The sequence below is a fragment of the Patagioenas fasciata genome, chromosome 2, assembly GCF_037038585.1.
Source record: "Patagioenas fasciata isolate bPatFas1 chromosome 2, bPatFas1.hap1, whole genome shotgun sequence".
NCBI lineage: Eukaryota > Metazoa > Chordata > Aves > Columbiformes > Columbidae > Patagioenas > Patagioenas fasciata.
This window is the reverse complement of record NC_092521.1, coordinates 110,095,672-110,116,449: the sequence shown is the minus strand read 5'-3', so window position 1 is coordinate 110,116,449 and position 20,778 is coordinate 110,095,672. Positions and strand designations below refer to the sequence as shown.

Below are 20,778 nucleotides of genomic sequence, written 5' to 3'. Positions count from 1 at the left end.
GCTGCTTATTTTTAATGATGAGAATTGCAACTGGAAAACCAGATGCATGGATTCTGTTCTTTAGAATCAAGATGGTTTCAGCAAGGTCACAGAAGCCTCTGAACTGATGATCCAAAAAAGAAAACAAAAAATTATCTTCTAAAACAATGGTTATTTTTAAATGGTATGACACTTTATCAGTTTTTGGTGTGTGCTTTTGGTGTTGTTTGTCTGGGTTTGTTTGCTTTTCTTTTGCTTTTTAAATCAAGCTGCTTTCAGATGGAAATAGTAATCAAATTAAAATGCACACAACCACCATTTCACATTTTTAAAAGCAGTGAAAGATTCTCATTAAATTCTAGGACAGGTAGGATTGTCCTGTCTCATCAAATTCAATCCTGTGCTGCCACAGGAAACATGTCATGAAATATTTCTCATAAACTTTCTAGCGTCCATTTTAAAATTCACTCATGCGTTTTCTTCATCAACTACAATCTCCTGGAAGGCTCATTCCTTCAATGGACAATAGCACACTTCTAATTTGCAGTTTGATTTGAATGGATCTTAAACCAATATTGTTTTTAATCTCCTCCAACCCTAATGTTTAGCCCCTTTATATTAACATATTTATTTAATTTTAATTTCATTAGGCTAAACCAGCTTGTCTGTTCTCATAAAACAGGCTGTTGAGACCCCTGCTCTTTTTAGCAGGTGCTTTTTGAGACTTCTCCAGGTTCATGTTATTTGGAGATGGGTTATCGCAGTTGCACATGATGTTCCAGGGTTGGCATCGAAACCTTCCACAGTGGCACTACGCGAGATCCACCTCCTGGCTGTGAATCCTTCCTTCATCATGGGATCATCTTTGCTCCTGCTGCTGTGACATTGCAAGGGGAGGACACACATCTCCGGTGTCATTAAGGCTCTATCATCTTCCCCTGCACATGCTATTGTGAGCCTGAGATGCGATACTTGGAAACTGAGTCTCCTGACCCTGCTTTTCTGTCCAAACTGGGATGCCAACAGGAGGGTTAGCAGGCTTGTCATCCAGTGTGCAGCTGCCACTTTCTGATAACAATGATTTCCACTTCCATGTGCTCCTTCCCATTAGCCAGTGTGCTTTTCCCCAACTTCTACTCTGTCCTCTTTCCCAGAAACTTAAGGCAGGTATCATTCAGCCATAGACTGTAGTGAGGTTGGACTCTATGATCTTGAGGGTCTCTTCCAACCAAAATGATTCTATGATTCTACGATGCCGATCTTCAATAACCACATTGTCCTCACAGGTTAGGTTGACCACTGCATCTTTCCGCATTTTCTAGGTAACTGAAGTTCCCACTACTACACGTGGAGCTCACAGAAGATCTCTCTAACTCACTTGCACATTTTCACCTTCAAAACAGTATTTTTGCTGATCAGCCCTCTTTCCTTGCCCTGACCGCCTCCTCTCAGAAACTTCATGCTTACTCCTAATTTTCTTTCTGACTTCACATGGTTATATTTTAAGTCTGCCTTGTATATTTTTCACCTTTTGTTTACAAACCAGTTCCAGGCAGAGGGTCTTTAAGGCAAATGGGGTGGAAATCTGCCTTTTCTTCATTTAGTGCATAAGCGTCTATACAGAATGCCAAAACTGAAGTAGAGCACAGACTGCACAGATTTTCTGTTCATCTCCACAGTTCACAATTCAACTTCTGATCACTCTACCCAAAGTCTTTTTTGGCCCCCAAATCTACCAGAAGACATTTTACTGTCTGCCAGAACTACACTGCAAATACCACAACTTATTATTTTTTTCAGAGACTGTATGCTGAAAAATTATCTGCCATCCACCAGTCAGGTATACTCGGGTTTTGTCAATTAAATAGCATTTTTTTCCCCTCATGCCCAAAAACTTGAACCCAAATCAGCTAGTCAGGTTTGCAGTTCCATCAAAAGTTATTTCACAATAACCTTATTTTTTTATTCCTACTATTCCTGATCAGTGCATGCCTTGTAATATTTCTATTCCATCCTTGCCTGACACTTCACCATATTTCCAGTAAAGCTGTACAATTCTATTTGCATACCAATAACAATTGTAATACTTCTTCTGTTTTGCTGTTGAGGTTCTTGTACATTAGTCAACAAAGCATTTCAGCTACTCCTCACTGACCTTATCCAATTTTCTAGCTGGGTTACGTATGTTGTCCAACTACCGCTCCAATTCACATTAAATCATACTGTCCTCTGTTCCATGCTCTAACCCCAGTTGTGTCTTTGTCCTCTACTAAATAAAGCAATCTTATATGCTACAGAGATATAAATAAGCTTATCTAACCACATTTTGCATTTTAAAAGTGAACTGATTTACTGGATGCACGTGGTTGAACTCAGTACCTAGAGATAATATTGATCGTTTCTCATCACCAAGCCCTTCCGCACTTTGTGAATAGTACTTCTCATCATCTCATACCTCATTTTTATTCATATACTGAAAAAGAAAATAAACCATTCCACGTTTTTCAAACCTAAGCATTGAACAGAAGCCAAATGCCTGCAATAAAATAATAATAATAAATTTAAAAAAACTCTGACTCTACAGCAGACCCCTATCAAAAGCTTCTTTAACTTAATTCTGGCTCCAAAAGATCAACTAGTAATGTGACCAGTTCTTTGTGTTTGCCTTAAACTTTCAGTTGTTCATACTTTAAAAATCTCCTTTATTTAGTTTTAATGGTTTTAAACTAAACTGAGGAATTTTTTAACAAAGTGTCATAATTTTCCTTTTAATTAAGTTTTCTTTTAGAAAATAAATGTATGAATTCAGTGAAATACAAATCCTCTGTTTGTATTTTTCAAAACCGGTTTTAGTTTTCTGGTTTTATATTTGTGTTTGTAATACAAAGGCAGCCGCTTATTACTCTACTATAATTAATAATAATAGCTGTTTATTAACTTATTAACTTCAGACAGGTATGCAGAGAACACGATATGTTTCTCAAACAGATACAGAAGTGCCTGACAAGCAGACTTCAAAAACTACATTATCTGCCAACATAGCCTCTGGAAGGGTCTCCGGTCTTGTTGTCTGCAATCCCAGGTAACTACATCCTAAACATCCTTCCATTGAATCATCAAAGACCAAAGACCTGCACCCAGGCACATAATTTGGGGTTGAAATGGCTGTGACTGCGTAGCCTCATCAATCATAACACTTGCAAGGACAGGCAGCCATTTAGAAAGCATGTCTGCATACTGTTCCGTGACTACACAACTCATTAGTACATGAATACATTTAATTAATGAAATTTTGATGATGCAATTTCAAAGCCCAGCTCTTCTGTCATGCTTTCATTCACATTTTTGGTTCCAGCTGTAATGCTCTTACTTTGTTTATAATTCAGGCAAATCTCCCAGCAAGAAAGGCTTAGGTGCAGTCATTTTAAACTAGTGAATCAGTGAATCATTTGGAAGTAGGGACATTAAAAAAATATATAAGAAAGATAAGAAAGTGGGATGGCTTGCTGTGGGAAGAAATAAGTGATCTATTGTCAGATAACAGCATAGGAAGGCATTGTCCCTGATATTACCTTCTCTGCAACTTCTTTGAAAGTGAATTTAACTAGAAGAGAGACAGTGTAAACACCAGTAAGATGATTTAGAGTCAGTTCATGTTAACAAAATTTTCTGATATTTATCAAACTATATCAGATTTACCCTAGCCCTTCAAAGCATCTTGAGTTTGCCACAAAAAGTACAACACACAAATGAAAAACAGTGCTCTTTAAGGAACCTTAAACTTTTTATACTATTTCCTTCCCAAATCTAACCACTCTTTGTACATTGGCATCTCTCTCCTGCTCCATCACTCTCCTGTTGCAGGGAATTCTGAGCTATTCCACAGCATCCATATGCTGTCAACCCAATTACATACAACCAAGTTCAAGAAGAAATGTCAAATGCAATTATTGTCTTTCCCATATCACTTCATTCTTCTGCTATGCATCTACTTGCATTTCTGGTCTGCAAGCCATTTAGGGATAGCATTTACACAAAACACATTACACAGAGCTGTCCTGTATTCTATACAGGAGGACACAACCACAGGAGAATTACCAGCTTTCACTCTAATCACCTTGTAATATCTGTTTCTTCTGAGAAGATGCCCCTGTTCAATATGCTGAAAGCCTCACCATTGTAATGGTCTTAAATAAGCTGAAGAGTTTGCAAATTCATTGGTTACTTCCCTTTATTACCTATAAGACATGAAACAAGCTATTATCATGACTTTTGGGCTTATCTCTGCAGATCAGTGCCTTGGGGAGGACCCATCCTGAACACCCTATTGCAGTCAACAGAACTGCCATCGACTTGGATGGGGACAACACCTGACACCAGTAGACGAGCTGGCCATGCCTCCTGCAGACCGGCTGCAAGGCATTACCCTTCCTTTGGAAGCTTGGTGCCACGATCTACAATCAAAGCCTTATTCACAGATTCCAGTCAATTGGAACAAACCAGTTATTTCTGATGAAAAAGTTTTCAAAAATGACTTTCCAGTGCAGCACGAAGCTTGTTCTATGTTTAAGGCACAGCTTTGATTTGTATCTGTTTAAAAGCACTGAACCTCTGAAGGTTTCCAAAGCCATGCACAGGAATACCTCTAAAGAGTTAGTAGGATGGAAGGAGGGGAGCAGAAGAGGAGCAAAGGAGAAAAATTGAGTCTTGCCACAGCAAGCTATTTGCGTTGCTGAGGGCACATCCATTCAGACCTTACGAAAATGCATAGAAATGGTAAAATTGGAGGGGAGGGCTGTCTCCCTCGGCTGGCCTGTTTTTAACTCTTCTCTAACTGTGGGAACAGCCCTGTGGCAGCTGCTTGCTACCATCAGACCAGGGCTGCAAACCCAACCAAGACAGTATGCTGAGGGTGGCGCAAGGACTGAAGCACATAAAGCAGCCTTAACTCAGTAATTAAAGGCAGGACACGTCCTTGAATTTATAGCTGCCTGGAATCAGGTGGAGTTGGCTTGCCCAAACATTCAAAAAATTACAAAAAATGTCTGAAAACTTCTCCACTCCCCTCTCCAAGAGCAAGCCAGATATATTCTATCTAGAACTGCTGAAGTGTATGTGAGTTGATTCTGTTGTTGACCAAAAAAATCACTTTTAACACCGTCCTCCTCAGAACAAATTAGACTTGTTCAAGGTCTGGTGGGAGCAGAGCCCTTTTGGAACAATAATGGAACTTTAAGTGTGGAAAAAACATTTCAAGGAATTTCAGACCCCTTCTACCCTCCTGTTTTATCCCATCAGTGGGAGAATAAAACGAGAGTTGAACTGTGATATTCCCAGTTTCCACCCAGCACATGCCTCATTTTCCAGTCTGGGATGGGCTCAATATATTGAGCACATAACCTTATCAAAGAAAAGAGTTTTTCGAATCACTCTAGAGACGTTTCCACACATTCAGCTGTGCAAGCAACTGCCAATGCCAGATCAGAAATACACCTCTGTGAGTATGCTAGGTATTGATGAGTACATTTATTTGCTCCAAAAAACAGTGATAAATACAGGATACAGAGCACATTCTGATGCCTGCAGATAAGTCTCCACTACTGTCCCTGTTAAAACTTCCATTAGGAAATGTATCTTAAAGTCCAAAGAAATACACCCATGTTTGATTTGAAAACAGAATGGATACAGTCCTCCCCTGGGAGCAATATTATCCTGTCGAATTCTCTAGGCAAAGGCTGACATTTTCCCTCTCAGAAGAGTTATGAGGCAGGATCCAAATAAGTTATTGGTGGATGCAGAGAAAGTGGATAGGACCACAAAGACCATTACAAGGCATTATTCCTTCCCTTTGCCTACAGCAAATTGCTTAGTTCAAACCCAGTGCTAGAAGTACGTGAGTCCCAGCCAGGACAGTAATATCCAGCATAATTATTAGTCTGTTCCAAAGCCTGAGATGCCTTGATGGGCAGGTCTCCAATTCTGACTTCTTCCTACAAAAAACATTTAAATAGTAATTAAAATATAAAGTATATAAATCACTATAGTGGCTATATTTCAGCATATGTTGAAACAGTAGAAGGTGAACAAAAAATGGAAAACTTTACCTGAATATTGATATGTCAAAAGATTGGCTTTTTAATCCCTACTCTGTTCTCCAAAGATGTCCTCCCACTGCTGAGCTTAAAAGGAGGAAGGTCTTTTCAGCTCTCAAAAGGCGGCTACTCTTGAAGGTTACATTTTTATCTATTAAATGATAATTTGATATTGTTAACTAGCAATTTACGATAAACTGCCAATTCCTTACTTTAAGCATTATTATAAATTAAATGCAAATTAAATACTTCATAAATTAGTTGTTTCAATTGGATTAAGAGTTGTGTAGACACAGCAGCAGTTGGTGAAGAATTTGGATGAAACACCTGTAAATTTACTGTAAACACCTTCCAACTTCCATTGCATTTTTTTATGTTTTCAGCTCCTTGCATGATTTTCTATTCTTCACCTGATGAAACTCCTATCAAAGCTTGGTCAAGGATGGAATAAGCATAGGTCTTCCTATTTTATCTACAAACAAAAATATTTGAAAACAGAACAAACCCAACCAAACAAAAAAACCCCACAAAACCCAAAAGAACACCACACCTCAACAACAACCCTGCACTTATTCGTAATGAATGGAAAATCTTACTTTTATATCAGGAAAATACAGTTTCCATGCATCTGTGCTTATCTTATCACACTCACTTCTTTACAGCTGCAAAAAAAATGATAGCAGAACTGATTTGCTGATGTGTCAAGGAAATTTTTCTATTCCTGTCCTGTTTTTTTTCCTACTGATGTTATCTTCATTTTTCCTCTCTTAAAATGCTTACCCTTTTCTAACTTCTTAAAAGAGTCTCTTTTTCTCAGCTTTCATTCCTCATTATCCTCTCCTCTGACATTTCATTTTTCTCTCTTCACTCATTTCATCACACAGGGGACTGTTTCCATTGCTAAATGTATCTCCTCCTCTATTTGGTTTAAGAAACTTTTATTTATTTTTTAATCAAAGGCCATCGCAGCTTCTTCAAATGAAGGCATTGGAGAGCACATCAGAACACAAACTAACTCACACTGGTCCCGAGACTCGCTGGGTTTCGCCTCAGTGTCCTGCACAGTTTATCAAACCTCACCATCCCCTCTTTGCTGGGCTCTGCTCAGCATACCCAAGGAACGCAGCAGAATTGAAACAGAAAAACATAGCTTCAGATGCCTACTGGTGACAGTGAAAACAGCGAGAGTCCAAAAGAATATTACAGTCAGAAAATACAGAAGGGAGAAATAAAAGGAGAAGGTACCAGAAAGGTTAAATATGAGAAATACTGCAATTTGCCTTTCCCTACTCAGCTGTAGTTAAAGCTGCCTGAACTTCAGTTCTTCTCCTCTACTCCTCAGCAATGGTATTTTTCTATCACTAGTGGTCTTCTTCAAAAATTACATCTTAAGTGACATTTCCTTCTGGTATACGTGAATGCAACTTTTATAATCTGGCATTACTTACGAGGACAACTATAAAAACAAATCTTGTATTTCACATGTTTCTGACAGAACTGAAAAAAAAAACAAACAAAAAACCAAATAAACTGTCTGTGCTCCTGAAGCTGCACTTGAATTTTCCCATTGAACTCCACCTCTGTCTTGGTTCATGTCGAAACTCCAAATAACCTTACACTTTCATGGTTAATTAATACACACAAGTTCAAATTTGGCAGCTTTAGCTCATCCTTTGTTTCACTGACAAGCTACAAAAGCATTTACCTTTTCTACCTGAACAACACACATCATGTTCTCTTTCTTTTCCATTCAGAGGCTTGTAGAGCACTCATCTATCTGCACAAACACAAACAGACCCAATCTAACCTTGCATCTAGATTATCATCCTTGAGGTTTTGTAATTGCATTGCTGTAAGTGAAGCACTACAGATCCCTGAAAGCATGGGAGCAGCATTGCTCCTCTCCAGCCCACCACCAGACCTTCCTACTTTGAAACAAGCAAAAGACTGCATTCTGCTGCTGAAATGAGAGCCGCCTGCTCTTTGGCAAGATGCACAACAGAATCATTCGCGGAGGCTGCCAAGCTGCTTCTCAAAATACTTAAAACTTGTAGCACTGGGATTTGGGGGATCTTTTTCATGGTTAATGATCAGGTTTGTGTTCGCTTTGGTGAGCTTATGGGCTCTCCCGCAACAGAATCAAACTTACAAATCCCACAAAGCATTTGGGATGAACTTGGAGCTTGCAGCAACATTGATGAGCTGTGAGGCTGTGGGCTCTGCAGCTTCATTAGACACTGTTCTAATTAGCAGTCCATAGGCATAGGCACCAAGCTTTGTGCACCAGGACCAGTTTTCTCTTAAATTCTCTAAAAAGAAAAGATGGATGTATAAATCCCACTTACATCTAAAAAGGCCTATCATCTGAGTCTTCGACCACTAGTACCACATTAAGGCTGTCTCTTCTGTGTGAAGAGGCTTAATCACAAAATAACTCAGTTCAATTTCCTTCTCCAGATTAAGTTGTCATTGTTTAAAACACCTTTTTGGCTCCTTGCACTAGAAATGAAGTTAATTCAATACATCTCTATTTTTTAAACTTTTCTGTTATTTTCTCCATCACAGGCTGACAGATCAAAGTAATGACTTCTTTCAGAGATTAACACCAGATTAAATTTTTTAAAGCTCTTGCAAGTAACTCAAATGTCTATTGCAATATAGATTCTACCCTTTCCCCTCCTCGGGCCATAACCAATGAAAGGGAGAAATAAATCTCATACTGCAACATAATATTAAACTGAAATTGGATGAAGACTAAAATACCACCAGCATAATTTTTGTTATATGGTGCACTGTTTTCTTGCATATTCTACTGTCAGACAGTTGCGCTTCAGCTAAAGCACTGTGAGAAGTAAACAACTTTTAACCTGTAAACTGTAATTTCAAACCTAAGCAAGAGAAAGACAAAATACCTCTAATAAAAGTTTGATCTCTCAATTTCTATACACTGTCTCTGAAAGCTACATAACAAGCAGAAAAATGCTGCAAAGGAAAATGTAGTATTGCTTTTTTTAAGGAATGAGAACTTGGTCAAATTGCATTCTCGATCCTATTAGATACATTAGGCCTGACTCAGGTCCTAATAAATGTACACAGTGACTCTCAATGACCTCAAAACTTGCTGAATCTCTGTGATATTATATTGATCTTACAACACAAGAAGGACTTTGCTGCTTTTTCAGGTTCAAAAGGAGTGATGTGCAACTCCAGGAGACAACACAACGAACACACATTACTTTAAAATATGCTGGACTGTATAACTGACTTTTTTTTCCCCACAAATCTAATCTGCATTTAAACAGATACACTGTTTTGTGGAAATTGCTACCTTGGTGAAAGCATAAATAGTGATATTATGAATGGGACAGAGATTTACCTTGGTTTTGTTTTTCACCGACACATAACAACAGCACTGCGTAAACCTAGAGCCCTGAAAACCTTTGTTTTACCAAAGACTCTTTTCAACAGGACTTCCCAGCCATTATACCTATCTTAACTCAGTAGGGCGCAAAACACCTGTATAGGTTGTACCTCATTTTACGCCACACGTTTGATGGCATATGCAATATTCCATTGGTTTAGCTGTGCACACATATCCCCCTACATACCTACAGAAATGTGAGGCACAATCACACTAATACAATCAGAACGGGAGTGACAAGGTGGTTAAAGCATGTCATCCACTCTGTATCACAATATAAAAATTCAGGAAAATCAAGCATGACTGTCAAAAGTGAGGCTTAAAACCAAAATAACATCCAAAAGACAGATTTCCCGCCCCTCGCCCCCCTGCCTCCCCCCTACCCTGTAAACACTTAAACTGGGGAACATACTGCCAGGGCTTTTTGTGGATACTTACAGTCTCATCTACATAGTTTGAAGAAAAGTGTGTAGGCTAATTTTTGGAAAGATTAAATCAATCTATGAAGTGATTAAAGACAAAGATACCACCTCTGACTTAGGAAATCTCTGAGTCATATATTAGTTGGAGATGAAAAAGCGTACCGAAGGCACATCACTATGCATACATGTGCTTTCAAAGGTGTTCTGTACCAGCCCAGCTGAGACCAGAGACTGGCGAATGAACCTCTGGTCTGATCTAGTGTGACTGTCTGTCATGTTCTCCTTTACACAAGTGTCACTGCCCACAGTATCTCTTACAAATTTACTACATTTCTGGAACATTATGATGTTACTTCCATTTGGCATGAATAAGAAATCCACATAACCCAAATCACCTACTCAACTCAGTTGGAAACATGTTCTTGACAAGACCGCTGACATATCCTTCAATAATATAACCATTTTATGAAAGCTCCCGTTGAATAATTACATGACTAAGACACACAGAAAGCTTCCAGTCCAAAATCCTAAATTACGTATACAGTCATATACAGTTTGAACTATTAATAACAGGAACATCCCAGTCCCATAAATCATTTTAATTGATGAACCTCTATCTATATTAAGAGACTGAGGATCTTTCAACGAATGTATATCCATAGAAAAAAATTACAGCTTATAACACGGTTATAAGTCCAGGCAGCACTGGGCACCCTCAGCATGTCAGAAGTTGAACTGAGGTAAGCACAGCACTTTTTATAGTTGTCAGAGATGTCTTCAGCAGGACATATAAAACAAGGGATTGCTTGAAAGCAGAAGTGACTATTGTCAAGTAGGAGTAGCGTGTTCAACAGCAAGACTGAATTGTTTCAGATCCACCCACACAAATTTTATAGCTCTTTCTGAAACCTTAAAACCTCCCACAAAGGAATCAGGCCCTAAAATGAACCATGTTTTTCTTAGAAAACTGTTCAGTCTAATGAGAATGCTTTAAATGAGTCAAACTTTTGAATATTTTAAGTCCCATTCTGTATTAAAAATGAGTTTTAGAAAAAATACTAACATTTAGGCATAACTATTCAAATAGTCACAGAAAAACTCAGTGGTTTTGTATGTATTTAAATTATAATAATATAAATGAGAGTAATCAATTAACATTGTGATTTCCCAAAATCATTAGAATTTTGGCCTCAGAAGGCAAGCAGGGAATGTGTCACTAAAACATACTGTTTAGCAAGAATGTGTAGAAGTTAGAGAGATGTACAAGCACTAATCCTCTGCTACAAATGCACTTTGTAAATCTAATCATAGGTGCATCATCTTAGAACAAAAAAAAACCAATAACCACACCATTCCTATTAAGCACTTCTACAGCCCTGATAACCATTAAACCCTGGAAATGTAATAGAAAAAGGAATGGGAAAGTGCTATAGCTGCAGAACTGCCTGTGAAAATAAGAAGCTCTTTGGAGCTTAAAAAGAAAATAGAAAAACAGTGGACTTGTAAATAAGTTCACAGCATTTAATTACAGTTCTAAGCAGAGCCTAAGTCTACAGAAGCCTTTTAATGCACATGAAGTTTGCTTAGCAGAAAAGCCAAACTGGATTTTTAATAAATAACATAATCTGGATTTCAAAGGCCACTGGATTCAACCTTCTGCTTCTAGGCATAAGTACAGATTTGGTATAATTTTAGATAATGTCTTTGGTCTCAAAACTTCAAAAACTGAACCTTGTTTAAGGCACAGCAATACGAATGGCTGCTTTAACTTCAAAGTAATGTTTAAAAGTTTTCAGTGATAGAAGCATTCAGCTAAAGCAAGAAACATGAAACTGCAGTGAAAGAAATATCACCACAGTCCTCCCTGCTTTGTGCAGTGTCACTTCCAATGCACTTCAGACTACACAGAGATAAACTGCCAGTGCATCTATTATGGGATCATATGAACATGCATATTTATCACGAGAATACAAAAATTCTTCTCAATATCTATTTTAACAATGGTAGAAAATATACAGAAAAAACCCCCTATTGAATTGTTATTCTTTACCCTTCGTTTGTAGTGCAATATGATCTACAAAGGAAAATTTAAACATGAAGTTTCATTTCCACTTTGGTGCAGTTTTATCCAGTTTTAACATTATTTAACTCATTAAGAAATGCAGGAAATCTTAGGTATTTTTTTTTAATATAAAAAATAAAAGACTACAAGTACCTCCTTGACAAGTCAATAAAGCAAAAACAAGACCACAGAAAGTATAAAGTAAGGCTGAATAACCTATGACACATGCTTATTTATTCTCTCCCAAAAGCATAACACATCTAACCCATCACTTACACATCCCACTCCTAATTCTATTACACTATTACTTTCCAACACAACTGAAAAAACAGCACTTTTGCCTTTAGATCTCTTCACTGTTCATGGCATGCCACACCTAACAGAGACAAAATTGATATATTTGCTTCATGCTTATGAGCTTTATATGAATAAGGTTCCTAAACACAATGGTGATAATCCTCCTTAAAGGAAAACGGAAACACCTGCCACGTAGTCCTCACTCAACTAAAACCACCAGAGGAATTGGCTTAAAGACATCCCTTCCAGTAAAACCCTTTGGCTTTGGCGATCTATATGTAGTGGCATCTATCTGCTATCGCTTTCATCACTCAAATGAGGTAGAAAACCTTCTGAGTCCAGCAGCAACACCCCGGCACGAAGCTGGTGAGATGGAGGAATCAGGTCTGTCATTGTTTTACATATTGAGTTTAATACTCCCCCTTCTTACTCAGCGCTACACTAGGCAGTCTTTGACACAAACACTTGTAAATGAGTATGTTTTATAATGCAATAATTAACGTCCTCAAGCTTTACTATGAAAAAGTAACTCCTCTTAACCAGTGGCATGCTATCTTCAGATAGATAAAAGAAGTCATGATATATTAATTTATGTCAATATGGATAGCTTTTGTCAAAAAAAAAAAGTCACTTTGGCATTCTGTTGTAAATGTAATACTTCACAGAACTATAAAGCATGTTTATAAAAAACACAAAGAAACTTACCTTCAGCTTCACTAACACCAAGAAAAAAAGAATCACTTTAATTCATGGTATAAATTAAATCATTGCAACTAAAATACCAAAGGACCCTCCAGCTCCTTCAGCATCACTTGCCCTTCACCTGGCACATGAATCTACAGCAATTAAATAAAACTTAAGGAACAGAAAAGTTGGCATGACTTTTCCTTGTACGTCATACGTAAAGGCAGATGGGAGTGCAGAGAGAGCGTTAATACCTCTTAGCACTTGCCACGGGCTTCTCTTTCCTTCATATTCACTGAAGGCATATGATAGCTTCTCCTTTCTGCTGGCCATGATGAATTACTTGGTTATACATGTACAAAAGAATAGACAGCCCCCCCCACACCCAGTTCCTTGCAGGTCACAGCAATGTCACAGCCAGAAAGCAGAGCTCTAAAGTTAACACAAGTCAGTGCCTTCAAAAAGTGTCATCTTTCCTTTATCTAACATTCGTAAGTTGCATTAGATATATATCTGGAAAAAAGCAAGGGGCACCAAGACATGAAAATCTACACTACAGTATAAAATATTCTACATAGAAAGTCTGAATTCGGAAGAAGCGAAAGCTATAGCTACAGTGTAAGTCATTACCAAGCCTGGTCTGGCAGCAGCTTAAGACAGGTTCATGTGACGGGGAAAACTGAGGCAGGACAGTCCACTGCTTGGTGAAATGGGAAAGTCGCCTTGGCAGTAAACGGGAACAGAAACATCAAGAATACTGACAGAATATTCTTGTTGTTTGTTGCTGAAGCCCTAATGCTTACGTAGACATGCATTTCAAAGGAAAAATAAATATTTTATTGTCTGAAGGTAACATGCTCAACTTCAGAGAAGCCCAGTTAACTAACGACATTCTTGGTAGTAACCAGAGCAATATCACATGATGAATGCATGTGTTTTCATGTAATTCTGTGTGAGAATGGCTCAGGCTTTTCATTCGAGCAAGGGTGACCATTAGGAAGGAAGACGGGAAGGCTGAAGGAACATGCTATTGTCAAAGTAATTGACAAGGAATTTAAAAGCTAGCATGCAAAAGGGCTTTATTTTGTGCAGGGAAATACTGATCGGTTACTTAAAAGGCAGGATTTCTGTGGATTCTCATCCATTTGCTCACTGAAAATGTCAACAACACAGTGCAAGCTTTGCTACAACAATGCCTTCATTTTCCCACTCCTAAATCTTCAACCGTTGGTAAAATAGAATGCTTGAAACAATAGAGTAACATTATCTAATGATAATGGCTTACACCATCGCTGGCTGCTGTCCGCATGCGGGTGAGGAAGCGCTTTGGTGAGGGAGGAAGGACAGCATGGGAAGCAACCCTGACTCACAACATGATGCTGTCCTTCCCTGAAGGCAATGGCGCCACATCCATCTACTCACCTGAAGCTCCCTCATTAATGTTTATGAATATATAAAGGATGAGTGTTATGAGGATGGAGCCAGGCTCTTCTCAGTGACAAACAATGAGAGGACAAGGGGTAATGGGTGCAAACTGCAACAGAGGAAGTTCCACTTAAATATGAGAAGAAAGTTCTTCACAGTGAGGGCAACAGAGCACAGGAACAGGCTGCCCAGGGAGGTTGTGGAGTCTCCTTCTCTGGAGACATTCAAAACCTGCCTGGACACCTTCCTGTGTAACCTCATCTGGGTGTTCCTGCTCTGGCAGGCGGATTGGACTAGATGATCTTTTGAGGTCCCTTCCAATCCCTAACGTTCTGTGATTCCCTCACAGCCTGTTTTGAGTAGCCCTAGCCTATTCTGGGTCATCAACACATAAAACATTTCCAAATGACAGTGACTCTGGAAATTGCCTGGACTACGGAGGGTTCTTTACCAGACAAGATACTTTACCAGAAAAGCAGCATACACCTTTCTCCAAATTATATGTTTTATTTTATTTTTTGCTCAAGAACTCCTTAGATACCCACCCATATTTACCATTCTAATTTTTTGACTATGGAAGTTTAATTTAAAAATGAAAAAAATTATTTTTCCTACGATGTACACCCAAACTTAAAATTCTTAAGTCAAACTGTGTTTTCCTCAGTCATGTATAAGGATCCAGACAAGGATTCTGTAGGCTAGATTATGTTCTTCATTACACCTTCACAATTCTGATGAAATATTGCTTCTTTTACAGCCTATCAACCCAGCACTTGCATGGGTATATCAACTCCGTATGAAGCAGAATGGTTCACTACAAGCTCATAGAGAAGATGTAAACTGCACATCAACAGTCAGCTACAGGAGAGCTGACAAAAGGGATGCCATGGCCAGAAAAGTAATCCTCATGAAAAAGTGTAGAATCAGTTTAGCTCAACTTACCCCTTTCCAGATCCTACTGTATTCTTCCCCCTCCTACACCTTCCATCTCCGCTCTCCCTGTTCAACAATCCTTAACCTGCAATCTTTGGTAGGACTCACCTACCTACCAACATGGAGCTTATGTAAGTGTTAACACCAATGTTCCTGCCAAATAGAGCAGTGTGTTTTGCAATATCCCATTTGCTGACAGATCACTAATTTCCAGTCTGTACGGAACAGCATTAATCCAATGCATTTGATTTTATTTTCACTTCCCAAGATGTAACCTAAAGATTCTTGAGCATTTTTCTTGAGCTGTTCTCTCAAGATGGACAGCTATCACACGTTTCTCCCTTCTAAACACGAAGGCAGAACACGGAAAAAAAACCCACACCATGCTCAGAGAGGGACTAAAGCCCAGTGCTACACACCCCTCCAAAACTCCCCTCACATTATGAAACCTTTTGTTCTAACCATTTGATCCCAAGTCCATCAGGGAAGATTTTAGGCAATGTCAGCCTCACACATTGAATTAGCAGCAGACATATCACAGAGCTCTAAGTCCTCTAGCTCACAAGGACCAAACACACACTGCTTTTGCAAGTACAGACTGCTGCAAAAGGCAATCTGGCGCACTGAGGCAAACTCTGAATTTGCAGAAATCTGCTGTCCAAGATGTGGGGGTAAAGCACTTCACTCAGCACAAAAAGCTGACACAGGCAGGCAGGTGAAGCCTTAAATACCAAATAGTCAGCTAAAGGCAGAACTTTGAGCCCTAAGATCTAAGAAATGTGAGTTTACATTTATGCTGTTCACTGGAAATGCAGTGGCTACACCGGGAATAAATTAACATACACAGGAATTTATCCAAAAGCCCATTAAGGAGAACACTCCACTAGTGAACCAGAAGTAGTCAGAGCACAATTCAGTGCTTCAGTGGGTGACAAAAGCGACAGATGTCTCCATCTGCAGCTTCCCAGTAAAAATGGTAAAGTTGTATCATGCAAAAATCACACAGAGAAACTGACTCTAGAAAGTCTGAAAGTGCCATCCACGTTGGAATCACAGGAGGTTAATCTTTATTGCTCTGTATTTCATTGAGCAAAAAGAAGTCACAGATTTCTCAGGAAGTTTCATCCTAGTTTCTAGTTGCTGTAATCCCAGTAACATACAAACTATTTCTTGAGCTGGTGCTATGAAACTGCACCGCAGGCAGGACTCAAGTAGTACCACATCTCCTGTGTTTACTTTAAACATCAGCACGGTGCCAGGCAGAGCAAAACATCTAAGCTTCTAAGGTGCTTCACAACTGAGGCCTTAAAGAAACCAATGCAGCCAGAATCACTTAATGACCAATAGGGCCACTAATGGGTTGGATCCTACAATGCTCTAACACACAAACTCATCAAAGAGATTTAATTTACCTTGACCTTGTAGTACTCCTTGACTTCAGGCTGAATGGAATCAAAATCACCACTGATGTAATCAGGCAAGAAGCTGAAAGGAAAGCAATGAGCAGTGAAATGAAAAATTAATCCATCTTACTACATTTAATATTTATTTTCTGAAGAGCGCTAAGGGGTACGAGCATTAATCTCCCAAGGGAATAGGAGTTAGTTAAAAGCACATTAAAACAAGAGTTGATATGAGGTAATACCAAATAAGGTAACAGATGAACCATAAAACTAGTAAATCCTGTGTCCCTTCTTTGTTAAGGAAGCTACACATCACTTAGATGCTTAGACATCTCCCAGGGTCAGTCAGGCAGGACTTGTATCTGCATTATTCTGGAATGACAGCTCTCAAATATCTTTCAAATCCATCATTCAGTCAGCAAAGTATTTGAAAAAAAACATATTTGAGTGCTGCACATCAAGCCTCAGAGGGTATCGTTTGTCAAAAGGTTACGATGCTTCTTGGAGAGCTGGTATGCCATAAACGTTCCAAAGATTTGTATTTGACTTGTTACTGATGTCATGCCATTTCTTCTCTTCCCCTTGACTATTGAAAATACTCCCTCCAAAATATGGAAGCCAAGTGCTCAGAGATTTTCAAGTCATATCTTAGATATACAAAATGTGTATGAACTTGATTTCACATTCCAGGTGTCATTGGTACAGTAATACTGCTGCAAAGCACTTAGAAATTGTAATGTTGTGATATTTATCTCAACTTGCTTCTTGTTGTTTTTAATTCCAGAATTCTTCAAAATATTCACTGTATAAATTCTTATACAATTTGTGATGAAACTTCAACTGTGCTGCAGAAAGAACAGCTTAAGAACAATTTTGAAACAACAAAAAAAACCAAAACCAACAACAAATCCAAGCACACAGAAATACAAATTGCCACCTTGCATAATTCGTGGAGTTTCAAGTGGCAGCTAAGACGACAAGGGAAAGTGTTGTCACTGTTTCAACAGATAAAGCTGAACTGAGTTTCAAAATTAAAGCTGCATTTTTAGTGTTTTCTAACAAATTAAATAACACAGTTCCTCTTCTCTAAGGTTACCATACTTCACCAAGGCTACGAGAGTTAATCAGCAAATTAGTTTACAGCTCAAGGTGAATTACAAAAAATTAGGCAAAGCATATTGGGATATATTTTTCTTCCACATGATTTTAGAAGAATGCTGCAGGGTCTACACACTCCCCACATCAGTAAAACTTATAAAAATCTTACGTTCTGGTTCTGTTCAAAAATTTCAAAAGAGATGCATTTAAAATTCACTGCTCTCTGTTATCACTAAGGCTTTTATAAAAGAATATGTTCTAAAAATCTGTCCAAAATTGATGCTCCCACACTTGTGGCGCAGGAAAAGGCAGTCCCTTCTGCATCAGGTTTTATTGAGGACACAGAAATAACTAGAAGAAACACAAATACGTCAGCAGTCTGTTTTATATGCTCAAATCAATATAGTTCAAAACCAGCAAAAACTAAACAGAAAATTAGATTTGCTCCTTCACTGTGAGATTGACGGTACAAAAAATCCCACATTTTCAAAATCTAAATTTTAAATTGTTGCCTTTTTACCTTTCCACAAGTTTTCCAATTCAGTATTTACTGAATGCAACAAGCCTATAAAAACTACGGGTATTCTCTTTCAATTTGTTATATTCCCTTCACATCTTCCTGATTGAAACGAAGCCATTTAAAGTAAACTCACTCTAGGCGTTACAGCAGTGCCCCCGGCTGCAAGCCCTGGAGGGGTCCCAGCAGGTTTGGCAGGAAGAACAACAGCCAGTTGTCACTGAAAGTCAACGTGGTGTGACACACACATCCACTCTGATGAAAAAGCTAACGTCTTAAGGTTGTTTATCTTACTGAAATACCGCACATAAATCCAAAATGCCTTTGTAATTGTTTTTTTCTCTACAGTAACTGCAGTGCTTTTAAATAATCAACCATTTCTCCCAAGTGCGGCAAGAAGCATAACTGGGGGCAGAACTAGCCAAAAAGGTATCTTCTCAGTAAAACCATTTCCATGACAAAAGCTAGCTGAAGTTCTGTCTGAATTTTTACAAGCAACAGAAACAAGAATCTCAGTTGCACCTCCCACGCGCTCTGCCAAGGCTTCTGGCTCCACTGCCTGAACAAGTCTCATCTGCCTGGAAGCACTACGTTCATTTTCAAAACATCCTCTCTAAATAGTTCACTTGTAGCCACCACAAAGCCAGAAATGACTAACAGAGGATACGGAATTGTAGCTGGGAACTTCAAATTTTCAAAATTCAAAGCCTCACAATAATGAACACGAAGAGAATTTTTTCTTCTTCTCTTCTCCTTCCCTTTTTAAAACATGAGAAACAAGGAAAATTCAGAAAATCACTCCTGATGAATTAAAAAAATATCCCTCATGAGTAAACCTCAACTTGCACTGTCTGCCTCACAAACATCGTAAAATGTTATATTTTCAGAAGACAGCTGCTCTTTGTACTCAATGACTATGCAAACCAACAAAACCAAACCAATGTTCAGTCAAGAGTTAAAATCTGCATTTGACTTGGTCCCTTTGAGTTCTGTGGAATGAATGGCCTGGTTCAGGTGAACAGAACTGAGCCAAAGCTCTTCTCCAATCAACATAAGCAAAGAAGAGTTGTCCTAGGCTGACTAACCTCAGAGAAGATTAGCACTAGTTGATATAGAAAAAGGGGAAATAGTTGAGAGAGATACATATGAAAAAAAAAACCCACCCAAATTAAAGTAAATTAAGAATGTAATAATAGATTTTTCACTTGTTTCCTTTGGTATAGTTTTGTATTTACTCCTGACTACACACTAGCCCAGGAGAACAGGCTCTGTCCAGCAGAACAGCTTGATTACATATCAAGCTTACTACTATGTGAGTAGAAGAAATTATGTCAGAAAAAAAGTAACAAGAAAGGCCCCTCCATAAAATTTAAAACAGCAGCCCTTGCTTAAAGTATGGATTGAATCAGGTATTATATTAGTCTAACCCATGCTTTCCTGCCCTCTGCCTTCAAATTCATTAATAATTCTTATTATGTAGCTTAACTTTATTGAAGATGGCATATATTTCAGTGACATATATGGCACATATCCTTTAGTGAAGGAGGTTATCTTTTTGCCCATGATAGCAAAAGATGTCTTTAATTCCTTTTCAAAGTGTAATTTAAAATTTTAACTTCTAAACAGTCCAGATGATCCAGTCTTCTGCAATTCAGAACCATGTTTTACCAGTCTCATTAGCTATTAATTATCACTATGCATATAAGGTCACGACCAGCTCAGCTGCTACGATTCTCTGCTGCTTTACACTGATGATTATAAGGAGTGAACCAACTCCATAATCCTAATGGTACTAAAAAGTATAAAATTAATGTGAGAGCTGCCTAGTCTACCAAGCCTGTTCTAGAGCCGTCAAACACCATAACACCAGGCACTGAGCAACCAAAAAAATCTCAGAGGCTTTGGGCCAATCGGAGTTTTTCCTTTCTCTTCTCATTCTCTTTGCTTTTTGGGGGGTTTGAGGGATTTTTTGTTTGGTTTGGGTTGTTGCTTTTTTTTGTTGTTGCTGTTTTGGGTTTTTTTGTTCTCCTCAGGGTATTTTAGAGCCATATGGTATCCATATGTGTGTGGAGTCAGGAGGGACAGAATTGCTTTCAGATACGGACTTGAAGGCTCCTCTTCCATAGCAGACTGCTTATGTTTCATGGATATAACTTAAAAAAAAAATAATCACAGAGTTTCAATATGAAACCTTTAAAGGTTTAGATAGCTTATCAAGAAAAAAAACATGGTTTCTCTGAAGCTTTGAGATGGATCCCAGCTAGGGAATTTATACAAATTGGATAAAAGCTGAATGTTGACTGAACAGTTTTACAAACTCCCAGGATGCTGGGTTGGAGAGCAGGAAAAAAGATTCCAGCAAGTTTGCCACAGTTTCAAGATACACTGATGAAATTATAGTCACCAGTACCATAAAACAGTAATTGACTCTTACCATAGACACAG

At 38.4% G+C, this 20,778-nt stretch overlaps 1 protein-coding gene across 3 annotated transcripts in view; it reads right to left on the bottom strand.

The window, feature by feature from the left end:
• The window catches only part of TPK1 (thiamin pyrophosphokinase 1), a 304,572-nt gene that overhangs the window by 142,312 nt on the left and 141,482 nt on the right, over positions 1-20,778 (bottom strand). For 2 of the 3 annotated variants that reach the window (XM_065832445.2, XM_065832446.2), the window contains exon 4: positions 16,728-16,800. The exons of the other annotated variant lie outside the window; for it this stretch is intronic. In XM_065832445.2, coding sequence (XP_065688517.1) covers positions 16,728-16,800 — 73 coding nt within the window. The remainder of the gene's footprint in view (positions 1-16,727; positions 16,801-20,778) is intronic. 3 annotated transcript variants of the gene reach the window in all.